General features: G+C 53.5%; 4 protein-coding genes across 4 annotated transcripts; 2 read left to right on the top strand and 2 right to left on the bottom strand.

The window, feature by feature from the left end:
• Positions 1-2,129: 2,129 nt before the first annotated feature.
• CTHT_0053470 (uncharacterized protein) lies at positions 2,130-2,516 on the bottom strand (the record flags this gene model as incomplete). The annotated part of the gene is made up of 1 exon (XM_006695620.1): positions 2,130-2,516. The coding sequence occupies one exon, from the start codon at positions 2,514-2,516 to the stop codon at positions 2,130-2,132; it is 387 nt and encodes a 128-aa protein (XP_006695683.1).
• A 4,301-nt stretch (positions 2,517-6,817) lies between these two features.
• Positions 6,818-8,897, bottom strand: CTHT_0053460 (alpha-1,6-mannosyltransferase-like protein; the record flags this gene model as incomplete). Its single annotated transcript, XM_006695619.1, has 4 exons — positions 6,818-8,178; positions 8,235-8,680; positions 8,740-8,763; positions 8,881-8,897. The coding sequence occupies 4 exons, from the start codon at positions 8,895-8,897 to the stop codon at positions 6,818-6,820; spliced, it is 1,848 nt and encodes a 615-aa protein (XP_006695682.1).
• Positions 8,898-9,234: 337 nt separating this feature from the next.
• CTHT_0053450 (putative F-actin capping protein) lies at positions 9,235-10,262 on the top strand (the record flags this gene model as incomplete). Its single annotated transcript, XM_006695618.1, has 3 exons — positions 9,235-9,266; positions 9,366-9,799; positions 9,868-10,262. The coding sequence occupies 3 exons, from the start codon at positions 9,235-9,237 to the stop codon at positions 10,260-10,262; spliced, it is 861 nt and encodes a 286-aa protein (XP_006695681.1).
• A 3,464-nt stretch (positions 10,263-13,726) lies between these two features.
• CTHT_0053440 (uncharacterized protein) lies at positions 13,727-14,973 on the top strand (the record flags this gene model as incomplete). The annotated part of the gene is made up of 3 exons (XM_006695617.1): positions 13,727-13,928; positions 13,989-14,289; positions 14,346-14,973. 3 exons carry the CDS (start codon positions 13,727-13,729, stop codon positions 14,971-14,973), a joined length of 1,131 nt encoding a protein of 376 aa, XP_006695680.1.
• Positions 14,974-15,557: the final 584 nt, after the last annotated feature.

The raw sequence follows: 15,557 nt of genomic DNA, 5'->3' as shown, positions 1-15,557 counted from the left end.
CACATGGATACTTGGCTGCTTACCAGCCCGTATTAACCCCTGGCCCCTGACCCTCGTCCTTTGCGGGCAAGAAGACAAAAGGACAAGGTCGGCCAAGGTCCCCGCAGGGCGGTCTGTGCCTTACGACGGTTTCGGTGGAAATGAAAAATCGCACTAAGCTATATATCCACTAGTCTGATCCCCCGCAGGGCCGCAGCCCGAGGCTGAGGGCCTGAGAGGGCGTAACGCTGTTAAAAATGCCTGACATCTCCGGGCTTTTAGCGCGCGTAGCCGCAGCCTTAATGGGTCAATTGACAATGAGCCATGTTCCGGTTGTGCACTATATTTTTTTTTGTTGAGCCACGGGTAATATACGAAAAGTGCCCCGTTGGCTCGTTAGCTTGACGGTCGGCATCGAATTGACTCGAAAGTGAATCGTCGAGGCCCGATGGCCACAGCCAGCTGCCCACAAATTACTGCTCGCTTCTGGACAGTTGAAGGCGCTTCTGGTGACAGCTGGGACGCAGAATACCAATTCAAGGATGTCCCAATACGGATGTGATACCACCGTTATTTTGCGGTGCGGCTGGAGCTGGCCTCGTCGAGTGATTGGGAGAGAAAAGGAAAACCAACAAAATAGTCAGAAAATAAAAACGCCGGCGAGGCTTGCGCATTATCCTATGAGCTGCTGCTATAGCACATCCCTCCCGGAGGCCAGCCAGGCTTCTATGGGCTCCAACAGGCTCCTATGGCTGGTAGCCTTCCAGCGTAGCAGTCCGAAAGCACACCATCGCGCACGCAACCGACAGCTAACATATGCGCGGGGCAGTCAGCGACATGCTAGATCTAGGTTCCCCAGAAGAGCAAAAGTACATGATCATGGCAATGTGATTGTATGGCCATCCATAACCATGAACCATGACGACGGTAAGCCCTTTGCATTGTGTTGTCTCGTCCATGCATTGTGTTGTCTCACCTGTGCAGCCATGGTGCAGATACGCAAAGAAAATAAAACGCAATAGTGTGAGCAGAGCAAGGGGTGCTGTTGGCTGTTTGTACGCCAATAGATGCTGGTGAGATGCACTAGCCTCTGGAAAAGGCTATTTGTGAGAGCCCAGCACTGGACGATGAGAGGACGGGAGGGAAGGCATGCCGTATTAATTGGCCAGATCAGGAACAACGGCTGCACGGTCTGCACGACAACACGAGAGCTGGCCTGGACTGTGCTGTCCTGTCTAGTCGGCATTCTTGGCTTTGTGGTTGTCCATAGAATCAGAGACTGAGCCTGAGTTTGATGATGTGAGCCGGGACAGCTGGGCGTGGTGAATGGCAACGGAGCATGGATTCACCGCTGCAGCCCGCGGATCCTGGGATTCAAGGCTACTATCAACCACAGTATGGCGTTGGGGGGCTTTTGGCTGGGTGTTACTGTGTGCGAGTACTTAAAGAAGCGGGGTCTTGCGGGCTGGGGGGGATGGTGTGAGGTGACGAGCGATGAGCTAAACCTTGTGTACACTACAGGACGCCCGAACTGCTATCCGTATTTTACGGCCTGCACTTCTGCTCTCCATTTAATTGACGTGGCACAAGCCAAGCTGCTACTACGCGACGCGATCGTGTAAGTAAGTCGGCCATTTAGTCGTGTGTCCTCGCGGCATTAAGGGGAGGACAGAGTAAACAGAGTGCTGCGAAGCACAGAAAGAAAAGGGGCAGAATCCTCCAACCCCATCTCTGGTGACACAATCCCAAACAGCGGCCACTGGTGATCTCCGTTCCCGGGGCATGTCGGCACGGTAGGGACACGCACACGGCGCAGAACCCGGAAATGAAAACGCATGGAAGCAAGGGACAGCCAGGGACAGCCGAGCTGTGAACAGGATGGAGCAGGGAGATGAGATGTTTGGATGAGACGGCGCTCGAACATCAGACCCAGACTCAACGGCCGCAGTTTCTAGCTTCCCACTTCCAATCGCATGAATTTCCCATTTCTCTTGTTGATCTTCTTTTGTCTCGCTTCGTCTGTTTTTTCCTGACTTTCCTTGCCTGTCGTCCACAATGAAACATAACAGCTGAGGTCAGCGTACATCAGAGCGTTTCTTCGCATCGAGATTTTCCCTGCCACCCTACATGTGTAAAACTAAAACCCCGCCCTACAGGGCGTCCGGTTGAGGTAATATTCTGACCCACCAGGGCTGACGGGAGCTGATGGTCGGTGCTGGGGCCCTGGGGCTGACGATGGCAGAGATGGCGCTAGCGAAGCCATACCCCGGCTCATCTGGTAAGCCAGGCACCTGGAATGTTCCAGGTTGGGTTTGGGCTCTGCTTGACGTCTCCATTCTGACCCCCGGGCATCCGCCAGGCTCGTAAGCTTCGGCAGGGTTGAGCACTGGGCAGACCAATGTGTGGGGGGCGCCTTTGACGTCGTGCCAATTGGCAGCCAGCTTGAGCATCGGGCCACCTGGGCCGACAATGGCTCCATAGAGCGCCTGCCACCAGCCAAGAGCTTCAGCTGGTTGCCTCACAGGAGGCTTTTTCATTTGGAGCAAGGGGCGCGAGAAGCAGACCGCAATAAGTGTTTTCAATTGTTCTTGGAGGTTGGAGAAAGGAGAAATTAGTGTCGCAAGAGGAATTGGAAACAAAACTCTGACCGCTATCGTATTCACTAGTGCACTGTGCATGGTTGTGAAGGGAGATGAGGTGGAATGGCGACCATTGTGACTTCCGGAGACGTTGAGCTCCAGGGTGCTTGGTGCAAAGATGACTTAAGCTATGGTGGGGAGCGTGGAGCATCCAACAACCTCTTTTCGCCAACAGACACCTATCTGAGACTTTCGGAAAGTGTGGCTTGCAGGAAGGATTTTTGATTCCTGTGTGACAATGTGACAATTTTTTCCAAGAAAAGGAGACTCGAACCCAAGCCGGCCTATCCGAGCTGCCAGAATTTCGCAGTGAGCTGACCGGGATCTTGGCGTCAACTCACACTCTATCGATCTTTCGTCATGCAGCAGGCTTTGCTCGCCATTGACGGGCATTCCCGTCTCACACAGCTGCGGAGCTGTGTTCGGTTTATTTTTGTCACGGACGCCCTCGCTGGATGTTCAGATTTCAAAGGGAGCGCAGATCTCGGATATTGCGGCACTCGAAGTCGTGGTCGAGCTGTCTCGTTTTTCTTGGGCTCGCTCTCTCTCGGCGGGTAAAAAGCGTGGCACACACACGGAATGTATGTGTCTTGGGTGCTCCTCCAGCTCCTAGGGTCCAGTCCCAAGTGCCAAAGGTCCCAGGAATCGAGACGCGGAAGACCCAGATGACGCTCCTCTTCGCACCTTCAGCCTTTCGCGGCTCCACGGCCCTAATGCCCACGGAAGTCCTCTGTGACACGACGGTAACCCGAGACCGGGCGATGGTGCAATTACCGGCCTTCTCGCGATGGTGCCATCTATCCGGGCAACCCAACCTAGTTCGTCGCCGTCCTCTCCGATATCTTCCTGGTCTTGACCGCTCATGGCTCTGAAGTGCTCGAAGGCAGGCCCCACACTGTCAGCTTTCAAGATTATGCCTCGCTGGCCGCTGAGTCACCGAGCGTCGGAGTGCCACACAACACCGACCTCTCATTATTCTGCCCGCCCTGTCGAAGACGGCGATGTAGGTCTTGGATTTCTCGCTGGCGACAGCATCTCTCACCGACAGCAGGGGCATAGCTGCAGGCCATCCAAATGCCACCAAAACACGCTGGCACCGCCTTCGCGGTTTTCCGACCCAGCTCAACGGCGCAGGAAATGTCCAGTTATGCATCTAGTTCTTGACTTTTCTTGTCCTTGTTGATCCGCCTCTGGGCATTGCTGGGCGACTCTGGGCAAGCGCTTGGCTGGGCCTTAGAATCTTGGGATTAACCATGGTATCCACAATACTACATTGTTATCCCACGCCGATGTTTCCGATACTCTGAGATCGGAATTTAAGTAACCACGGCCTGCCGAAAAATGGCCCGTCGCTATTGACGAGAGGTCCATTCCCGGTCGACGAAGGGTTCTTTGGATATTATCCAGCATCCTTCTGAGAATTCCCCCCTCCAGCAATCCGACGGAAAAATATTGCCTGCTGCTTTCAGCGTCGTGGACAACTTGCAATGGGTGTTATGATGTTTTCTCCCGGACAACTCTTTTTCATATATTGGGCATTACGCGTCCGCTCCAGCTCGCGGTCTTTTCCACCTAACCTGCTGCTTCGCTTCGCTTCGCTGACCTCTCAGATCTGCTCGCTTGGCCACGAGAGGGCCGCTTGTTGATCCCATTGGTCTACGGGCATGATCCGCCCCCGTGGGGAGCATCTGCGCTGCTATTCTCGACGGGCCTGAGACAGCTAATATGGGATGAATGAGTCGGCATCCGGTTTCAGCAGAAAAGCATAGCAGAAATCTTCCATGCTGACGGTGGTAAAGCTTCCGGCCTGCTCCTGGATGGCTGGCGGATTGAGGACGATCTGCCTCGCAGACAACCTGACCGAAGCGGTCGTGCCGATGCTTAGCCACTGCTTATAGAGCTCACTTCAGCTCTTTCGATGTGTGCCCACTGCGCCAGCATGGCTCTGCGGAAGATATGCACCGCCGAAAATAACGTGCACTTTCCTTGTTGCATCTTGGCTACGTGGCGGTGGATCAAGAGCTATTACTGAGTTGAGATGCTGCGGTCATGATCCTCTCCAGACATTCAAATCTGCCCGCGTTTATACCTCGTGATTACGGCGGCATGGGCTTGGTCTTAAGATGGGCGCATCGATCTCGTCCCTTACACAAACGCAACTCTTGTCGGGCAGTCGCCGAGTAGGGTGCCACCTTGATCAGGAGGACATCATGAGCTCCCTTTAGAGGGGCGTTGCAAGCGCGCAAATGCCGTCCTGATGGTGGCTATCATGATTCCCATCCAATGAAGTGTCATGAGCTCCTTCCCTTTGAGATGGACGAGGGGACACAGCACTACGAAGCCGCCCCGCAAAGCATTCGCTTCACGGCCATCATAGGTTTAGCCGACGGCTAACACAGAAAAATACCCAAGAATCCCCCGGCCGTGACCGACTAGCACAACCATGGTTCTTGAAACAAATCTACTCGATGCTTCAACCCCACAATTGGGGTCGCACCAACCGAAGATTTCCGCCTAAGGTTGCATCATAGGCTTCTAGAGAAACCTCAAGTACCGAACAAGGGTCAGTTGCGGTACGGTTGTTTTTACGCCACAGTATAACATTGGGGAACTTCTGGTTCTTTTCTTTGTGTCTTTTTGCTTGGTCAACGTCATCTAATATGGATAAAGGCCTTTTCAGTGTCGATTCCCCGGAGAAGAGTACCACCTCACTTTGGTTAGATGTTTGTCATCTAGCATACATACAGCATATACAAGCGGCTGGTAGGTGGCTATGTGCCCATCTCCAGAGATCGGTGGTTCACTTCCGCCCGCTGTGAGTCCCGGGTAGGTAAAGGTAAGTAGTGCCCGGTAGATGCGGATCTTTTGTACCGGCTCATGTGTGTGATCTGTGTGGTATGGTATCTCAATGGGAAACCTGACATGCACACACACATATACACACACATGATACATACATGCTTCTACTTGGTACTCGACGGAGAATTCATTGTGCAATAATTCATCGCAGTGGCGCTCCAATCTCCTTGTTGATCTGGATACACAGGCAACAGTTGAGTGCTGGGCTGTTTCATCCCCACTATGTGCTCGGGAATAATTATACCGAGAGGTACGTACGTAACCACTTTACGGATACTGAAGAGATTGATTGTGGTGATGTTACTGGAAATGGTGTAACCACCAAGATGTGCATCTTGATCGTGATATTCGAGGTAAAGGAGTATCACATGGAACTTTCTAACGTTCAAAGGTGAGGTAAGTTTGTGGAGCTTTCATTGTCAGACATGATTGTTTAGACTCGGAAGTTACTTTCGAGTCTCGATACTTTTCATGGTGTAACTGGGAGTCGAAGACGACACCCGGTTGGCTTCGTGATTGACACAATCTTGACCTAAGAGCTTGCTCCAAATCCTTAATGATGCTAGGCTTAATAGCTCGCGAGCTTCGCAAAATATCGATCATGTAACTAACTGCTAGACAAGGTAATTTGTGTCTTCACGTATGGCTGCTGAAGCGCAATCCTTGTTGAAAGCTCGTTCCTAGGTGTCGCCTCTTGGAAATTGACAAGCAATTGGGGGTTTACGAGGAGAGTTCCGGCCACATGCTGGCACGTACGGCCATACCCAGTGGAAAGCACGGCATCCCGTCCGCTCTGCCCTAGTTAAGCCACTGAGGGCCCGGTTAGTAGTTGGGTCGGTGACGACCAGCGAATCCCGGGTGCTGTACGTTTTTGATTTTTGTTAGCATCTAAATTTTAACACACACTGATTTTGCTAGATCAGACACGATCCATCTACAAGCTTAAATGTGATGGTTTGACATTGTATTGTCTCATTGCGTTTGTTGAATGGATGATGGTCTTTGACACCCGTTGACGGCATCATAGGCGAAACTACAACTATCTGTGGATCGGTCACGTTAACGGAGTATAGACTTGGGGCCTCAGCCTTACATGCCAATGGGAATAGTAGTGGTGTTAGGGAGAAGCTATGTGAAACACAGAATTAAGATTTACTCTACAAGGAAACAGAATCCGAGTAGATATAACCAGATAGTCGGCTGTGAAGAGAACTACAACACCGATCTGAACACAACCTTCCCGGGTTAGGGCACACATCCAACCAGCAGACAGTGCTCTACCCTGCTCGATTAAGCACACCATCCTTTTGCTAACACAAGCACTCCTTGCACCTTTTCACTCAAACAAACCTCGCCTCCCTCCTCTCTCCCTCCCAGCCCCCCCTAACCCTCCTCAAAATCCAAACCCTCTCCCTCATCCTCGGCCCAACCCACCAACCCCCTGTGATCTTCATCACCTGCCTCTTCAATCCCTCTACCATTGCACCCCGTCCAACAACCTTCACACCTTCCCTTTCATCAGGAAGGGGGTCGCCCCGTCCGGGTCTGACAATCTCAACTCCCGCAAACCCCTTGACAACAGCAACCGCCTCCCAGCGCGTGGTATCCCCTTTTCTGGGGTCGGGAGGTTGGAGGAAGAGGCGTTGTTGGAGGAGCTGGGGGGTGGAGGTTAGGACGTAGTCGAATTGGCGCCAGAATTCGGGACGGGATAAATCGGACTCGGACTCGGTTTTGTCGACTAGCAAACGGGGGAGGTTCGAATCTGACTTGGAGTTGGGAGTAGATGAGATGGTCTTGACTTTCCTGGTAGGGCTTTCGTGAGAAAGGGAGAGGTGCTGCCGGTGTTGAGACAAAGTGTGCGCCGTGGCCGAGGTAAAGAGGGTTAGGCCTGTCATGCACGTTAGGACGTCGGCGTGGATGGACACGACCCCTTTTGAACCCCCAGTAGAATGGCTGCTGTTGGGGAGGATAGCCGAGCGGAGGTAGCTGATAGCCTCGCCGCCCGGGTAGTTCAGTGCTGAGATAGCGAGCATGCCGGTGCTGGCGACGAAGGTTGCCGCGACTGAGGCGAGAAGGGCGATGGACAGGATAGCGGAGGGGATGGACTTGCAGTGGTTGATCCAGAGTCGGTTGGCTGCCAATGCAGCTGCTGCTGTGAGAGGAGGGACGGCGTAAAAGATGAAGCGGGTTTCCTTGTGGGGTTGGAGGGAATATATCGCTATGAAGAGGAGCGGGGGAATGATCAAGTGCTGAGCGGCGGACTTTAGTGCTGGATGCCGTGCTGCGTAAGGGATCAAGAGCATGTAGCTTAGGGGGTTGAGCAGCAGTCGTGGGAGAGCAGAGGTGAAATACCAGTGCCAGGGGGAAATGCCCCAGTTGGAGGCGTTACCGTGGAAGACGTTATAGATGAAGGCCGACAGCTCGGGCCAGATGAATGGGAACCGCTGCCAGAAGTAAGTATCGATGGGAATCGAGATGGCCAAGGACATTATGAAGGCGACAGTGAAGGGGAAAAAAACACGCTCCAGGGAGAGTGTGGGGAGAATCAGCTGGTGCAGGACTGTTGTGATGAGCAGGAGGGCGACTTCCGAACGGAAAATAACTGCCGCAAAGACGAGGAGAACAATTGCCCGCCGTTGACGGGGAAGACTGAGCCTAGGATTGGCAGGGGTTGGTAGGAGGGAGGTGAAAGCGAGTGTTGCTGGCAGGGAGGTCAGCATGTGTTGTGCTCATTGAGATAGTCGAAGGGGGATATACTCAGCCCAAAAGCAAACATATTCGGCAGCGTTCTGGACGCATAGAAGATCACATGAAACTGGCTTGCTTGTAAAAGCAGATACCATCTTGCGACGCCGGCCCCATACGCCCTTTTCAATCCTCTTGCAAACCCCAGCAGCCCGGCAGCATTGAACATCCCCAACAGGGCCCTCACCACAAACTGCGTATGCTGGAAGCCGACAATCCCTAGGAGAGGCTGAGCAAACCCGGCCAGCAAGATAGCGCCCACGAAGGTGCGTGGTACAGCCCCAGGAAAGGTGAAGTGGTCGTAGGTGGATGAGAGCCGGGCATGGACATCACGGGTCGGTGTGCCATAAACGATGAGGTCATGGGCGGCTTGGATGTTGAAGGACTCCTCTACTTTGGTATAAGGGGCTACTAGAAGGTGGATAAAAACTAGAGCCGGAATGGAGAGGGTTAGGAGGCTGTCTATAAGATGTCAGTGGTGATTTTCGTGAAATGAGGTGATGAAGGCAGGACTCACCTAGCAGGCGAGTGAGTTGGCTTTCTGACGATGAGAGTTCTTTGGCTGATTCATTTTTATTGTTTATGCCAGGCTTTGTGCTCCTCTGTGATACCATCCCGGCTATGACTTCGAATGGCTCTTGACACGAAGCTTGCTTACTTATGTGATGAGATCATGAGGTTGTTGATGAAAGCCGTTAAGTCTCATGCGGCCCCAAGAATCACATTGACCCTTGTCCAGTGGTACGTACCCTCCCCTGGCGCGCACGGACCATAACCCCACAATATCTGATGGGCCCCACCGCTTTGCCCCACAGTCCCGTCTCATCTTCATCCTGCGGCATGCATTGGCGGACACCAGTGCCCTCCTGGAGGGCAGCGAGTGCCTGCAACAACCCCCGACACCAGCTGCGGCGCCCGACGAGTGACGACGACGAGCTGCACCCACGAGTTACAATAAACAGTACGAGACACAAGTAATACCAACTTCGGCAGCATTGAGAAAGCAGCAAACATGGCGGCCGTGGACCCCTTCGACTCGGCCCTGTAAGCCCTATCCTATCTTCCCCTTAGCCCAACGCCGACTCTCTCCTACCTCACAATCTCAGCTACCTACTTAGCAATCCTGCTAATCAACCCGACCAGCGACCTCCTCCGCCGTCTCAACCCCAAACACACAACTTCTCACCTCAACAACATTATCGCCCTCGCCCCTGACTTAGCTGAGGACCTCCTATCCTCCGTGGACCAGCCCCTCACCATCCGCCGTTGCAAGCAAACCGGCCGTGACTACCTCCTCTGCGACTACAACCGTGATGGTGACAGCTACCGCTCCCCGTGGAGCAATCAGTTCGACCCGCCGCTGGACGACGCGCCCTCAGTGGGGGGCGTCGGCCCCGGGGGTACCAATGAGGGCGCTGGGGAAGGGGCTGTTCCCGGAGAGAGGGTTCGGAGGATGGAGATTAAGATGAATGAGGCATTTGATGTGTATCGGGAGTTGTATTACGAGGGAGGCGTGTCGTCGGTTTATTTGTGGAATTTGGACGACGGATTTGCGGGCGTGGTGTTGTTGAAGAAGAGTATGTTGTCCCACTTGCATCTCTCCATCGCTTCATTCAGCTGCTGCAGTTCTCACTAACATCCCTAGCCTCCACCCCAGGCGACGCCACCTCCTCTGGAGTCTGGGACTCCATCCACGTGTTTGAAGCCTCCGAGCGCGGCCGCACATCCAACTACCGGCTGACCTCGACGGTCATCCTGTCCCTGGCCACGAAAGGCTCCTCGCTAGGCGAGCTGGATCTGTCCGGCAACATGACGCGTCAAGTGGAGCAGGACCTGCCCGTGGACAACGACGACAGCCACATTGCCAACATCGGTCGGCTTGTGGAGGACATGGAGCTCAAGATGCGGAACCTGCTGCAGGAGGTGTACTTTGGTAAGGCTAAGGATGTGGTCGGTGACCTGCGCAGCATTGGCAGTCTGAGTGAGACGCTGCGTGACCGGGAGACGCAGCGCGAGCTGATTGGGAGCATGAGGAGGTAGATGGATAGATTGGGTGGTTAGAGGGGTGTTAGGATTTGCTGATACTACGCTGCTACATAGGGATCGGGTAATATTGATGATGTGTGGTTTCGGTGCACCGCGCGGTTGCTCTGTTTCACTTAATGACAGGGTTGTATCGAGAGACGAGGCTCTCTCTTGTGTTCTATATTCGTCTGTCCCCGTATTATGAACGTTCTTGTCTTGCATTGGTGGATCCGCCGTTCATCATCCTGAGACTGGGGCCATGGATCTACAAACAGTGGCCAGCGGCGAGCTCGAGATCTTCCGCTTGGGCATTTACTTGAACGCCATTCTTAGCAACGGCCAGGGCTTGTACAAACCTGCACATCAGGTCAGTTCTTTCTAGAATCCTGCAGGACTCTTCTTTCAGCGACCCTGGCTCAATCTGCATGTGAAAGGGGGGGGCTACCTTGAAGCTCGGACCAAAAAGTTTGGGGAGTTGCGTAGCAAGTTTCTAGAAGCCTTCACCTTGCATAGGACTATTAGTTTCTGCTACAAGCCGAGACATGCCGCGAACTCAATTTTCCTTTGCCACCGTGGATCCTGAGGAAAGGATCAAATAGATGAGCAGGATTTTGAAATGAAAAATCTTCACAAGATAATTGTTGTAATTGCAGCTGTGTCTTAATCGGCTCTTAGACACTCGCTCTGGTGGCTTGCTTGAAGAGCACCATTGGGTTCAGGCACCGGAGCGTATCACATGGGTCGAAGGGCCGGCACGCCGTCGGCGCTTCCGTTTCGACAACGGTGTTGCTGGACATGGGATCTCTATTGACAGAAACCAAAACTTTGGATCTTGATCTTTCGCGGCGTTTTGGGTTGATGACACCAGCGACCCGAGAGTACGGCCCACCTCGGTTATCGTATCCGATTTTGGACCTTTGTCCCCTCCAGACTCCCCCTTGCTAGATCTTCCGAACCGCGTCATCGTGATCGAGAAAAAATGGGAGGTGCCAGCCGCCAAACATCGTTCCGAGCTGGGAAACCTTCTAGAAGCCATCGAAGTTCGGCCCGTCAGCCCGTCTCGCCGTTCTGAGTGCCTTGGCCGGGGAAGCAAGGGTTTTATTTGTCTTGGCACACCGTCCGTGCTGGGGTTCTGTGCCACCCCAACGATGTGTCTTGTGCCTGGCTTGTGATCCTTCGTCCCCAACGAACGGATTGGCATGGTTGCTTGTTGCTGTTACAGGACTCCGTGGAAGAGGGGCTGAATCACTTGGAAATGAGACCCAGATATTGGGCTCAAGCAACTGGCTCTGAGGGCTATCATGATGATCAACGGTTGATGAGAGAGTAGCTAGAAGACTCAGCGTCGGAAAAGCGAGTCACTAGCTGCGTGACGTATTTCCTCTGCAGCGACGCAGGGGCTGCTGACCACGCACCTTTTTCGTGCTCGCTCGCGCAGGCGACACCAGACCGGTCCCAAGGAAAAAGAGGCATTGGAATGCAGTTGGCGGTTGATTGCTCTGCTCACAGCTGCAGACTTCTGCAGTACGAGATGATTTCTTTCGTGAGACTTTCATGCTCGTAGACCGGAAATATTCCGTGATATCCCTAGACAGGATAGCTTCATAGACGCTGTCTACAGTCCGACGGCGCCGAGGGTACTTCGGACTTTTTGCGACTGCGGGGAACTCCATGGACACCTATCTGGGTGAGACGGCGCCAATGTTTCGGGCGGCTATGATTTTGCCGTGTCTCACCACACTGGTACAGCTTCTGTGTTAGCGGTCACGAGACGACAGAATACTGTGGTAAAAAGGTCAAGGGAATCTAGTCATGTCGTCGTATTGGTGGTCAAAGTTGAGAGATGGAAGTGGTGACCCTAGTGAGAAACTGTCTACTCTGAGCCGCCGCGATTTCTTAACGCACAGAAACCAAGGGGACCCCACTGCACAACAGCAGCCTGCATCCCAGTGTGCTGCCGTGATCGCTGGACCAGGATGGACCGTGCGGCCAAAAGGAGACAAAACGGACCGCGAACCTTAAAACAAGAAAGGATCCTAGAGTTGGGATGAAAGTTTGGAGTTCGCAGACATCTGAAACCGCAAAGTTGAGAGAAAAGCAATGCCAGCATGCTATGTGTTAGGCTCCCAACATCATCACACTCTCTCGTCACCTTTTCAATGCTATGTGGCATCAAACCCCGCTGACCTCCCTCTCAGCCGTTGGGCAAAGCCTGATAAAACAAAAGACAAAGTTTTTTTTATGGAGACTGTAAAAGCAATTGTAAATTGCAGAAATTGTTAAATGTGTCTGAGTTGGTGGGACCGACGATATTGGCCCCTGTCATAAGGCTTTGCTGAACAACGGATGTGCACTTGGGATGGGTGTGTGCAACCCAACATCAGCAGAGGGACTGCGTTGATTGCAAATTGAGCCTGTCTTTGACAGGACTACCTGTTACAATGTCTGATGAACGGTGGCACTGCAACAGAGAGGTCGATGTGGGGAGGAAGTGCACTGGACCGGAAATGTCCCGGCAACCGTTGACGGGTAGGAACCCTTGCCACGACTTGGGCCCAGCACGGCAGCAGCGAAATTGGGCTGCACCTGCGAGCGCCCATGACGCCCCATGACGCTCCATGGACCTGGAGAATTTTTGCTCCTGCCATCCGTGGTTCGCCGGCCTATGGCTCGCCCAGGTGCTCGGGTTTCGCGGCTGTGGAGTGGATGGACCTCTGGTCCTCTGGAGCTCGGATGGACCCTGGCTCTTTTGATCACCCAGTCGCAGCAGACCTGAGAGTGCCCACAACACAGGTGTTTAGTCCTGGTCTCTTGTTTGGCCCTCCTAGGGACCCCTCCCCGTCCTAGGCCAGGCGGCAGCGCAGGATTTGTTCGTGCCCTGCCGACCTAGCTTCGAGAAGTCTACCGAAGTTCCGCCGCCTCCTGGGAAGCCCTCCTTTCATAATTTACCTGCCACTCCTCCCCCGGGTGACACTGGAAAATATATCCTCTTATAAAAGGGTCTGGCAATTTCATTACCGCTCTCACGCCCCCGCATATCTCTATCTCTGTGTCCCCAGATATACCTACCCTCACAACTCTTCAAGGGTCTATCTCCAGGCTCTCCTGACTATTAAACCGCTGACCGATTCACCGGACGCCTTTCAACCCGACCTGCCCGACCCCAATCTCGCAGATATCTACCCTCAGAGCAAACGTCGCCGCCAGCGCCATCGCCGAGCCGCAGTTTGCAACAACCCCGCGCGAACCCCTCTCTTCTGAGCTGAGTCCCGACCCGCTCGAGGTCCTACGCCAACAACCAAGCACCACCACCTCCTCTTCCCCTTTTTTTCAACCACACACGTCCCCGCCCCTCTCACTTTTTTGTCGCGCGACCACCGATCTCGCACAGCCAGTAAAGCAGACCGCAAACGTACTTATCTACCCACAACACATTTTTTTTACACAACCAAACACATCAGAAAGCATAGAAGGCCAAAATGGCAGAGAAGCCGTCGGTGTTGATCATCGGCGGTCTCGGGTACATTGGCCGATGGCTGGCCTACTACATCCACAAAAACGACCTTGCGTCTGAGGTGCGCATTGTCGACAAGGTGCTGCCGCAGCTGGCCTGGCTGCCGCCTGAGTTCGAGGAGGCCTGCTCTGGCTCCAAGTTTGTGCAGGCTGATGCCAGCCGGGAGCGTATGTTTACTTATCGGATGACGCTATAGCTTCTTAATAAGCTAACAACGTGCCGTGCAGAATCCCTCCCCCGGATATTCGACCGGCCCGACGGCAAGACATGGGATTACGTGTTCAACTGCGGCGGCGAGACGCGTTACTCGCAGGAAGATGAGGTGTACCGGCTGCGGTCGTTGGGCCTGTCTCTTAACATTGGCCGTGAGGCCGCTAAACGTGGCGTCAAGTGTTTCGTCGAGCTAAGCACTGGCATGGTGTATAAGCCCGACTCGCAGCCAAGCAAGGAGGGCGATAAACTCAAGCCGTGGAGCAAGATTGCCGTGTTCAAGCTGCAGGCCGAGGAGGAGCTGAGCAAGATCGAGGGGTGCGTACAACCAACTCATTCCTCGGACATTTGCAGGAAGATACTTACCTCTGCAGGCTCAACCTCGTCATCGTCCGCCTCCCGCACGTCTACGGGCCGTACGCCTCGCAATGGGTTGCCACCGCTCTCTGCATGGCCCGCGTCTACAAGGCCCTTGAATCCGAAATGAAGTGGCTGTGGACCAAGGATTTGCGCACCAACACCGCACACATCCACGACGTGGTGCGCGCGCTGTGGGCCGTGGCCGACTGGTACGACGCCAAGGGCAAGGCCAACTGGGATGAGTCTTCGATGGGCAAGATTCCCATCTTCAATGTTGTCGACCACGGCTGCACGACGCAGGGCACCCTGGCCGACATCATCGGCGAAATCTTCGGGATTGAGACCGGATTTCAGGGTCAGTTGATCAGCACGTTTGCTAAGCTCAACCTGGACAGTGTCGTGGATGATGTCAATGATGAGTTGTTGGGCCCATGGTCGGATCTGCTCGAGGAGGCGGGCATCACGAAGCCGGGCCCGCTGACGCCGTTTATGGAGAAGGAGTTGTTGAAGGACACCGATCTGAGTATGGACGGGTCAAGGCTCGAGCAGGTGGTGGGCTTTGAGTATGAGAGGCCGCAGATGACGAAGGAGCTGATCGAGGAGGTGATTGAGAGTTATAAGAAGATGAACTGGTGGCCGTAAGCCGTTGAGTTTTTGAGAAGTATAAGAGGAGGGTAAAGGATATTCCCGGGTGGGGCTGGGTCCCCTTTCCATGGATGATTGGACGAGCGTGTGTTGCTTTTTGGACTCATGGGCGGCAATTTTCCTTTGTCGATTTTCTCTCTTTTTTCCTTCCCCCGTCCTTTTTTTTTACTTTCATGAACGGCACAGAAAAGGGGGTTGGATAAGGTTTTTAGAGATGAACGAGTGAGAAACAAAGGTGGGTGGGTAAACGAGCTGAGATGAACGAGCCAGGCTTGAAATAAGTCAAGCCAACCACCGACTCGACCAACCGGCCAGCCAACCAACAACTGAGGAACGAAAGGACAGCAAACAGAAAGGATATGAAATCTACACACACCATCTAATGTCGAAAGGGAAGAAACTATCATTGCTGAAACGGGGATTTTGTCTGCTATGTTAGGGAAGACACTAGAGAGGGGGAAAGAGAGAGAAAGGAGACGGGGTTTTGGTTTGAAATGATGTAATAATACCTACTCATTATCATCGAACATCATCAGAGATATCCCAATCTTGGAAATAGCTACACTATAACTAGCTAATAT

This window comes from Thermochaetoides thermophila (genome assembly GCF_000221225.1).
Source record: "Thermochaetoides thermophila DSM 1495 unplaced genomic scaffold scf7180000011820, whole genome shotgun sequence".
NCBI classification, from domain to species: Eukaryota; Fungi; Ascomycota; class Sordariomycetes; order Sordariales; family Chaetomiaceae; genus Thermochaetoides; species Thermochaetoides thermophila.
Note: the sequence above shows the minus strand (reverse complement) of the source record. Positions and strands in the feature narration are given on the sequence as shown.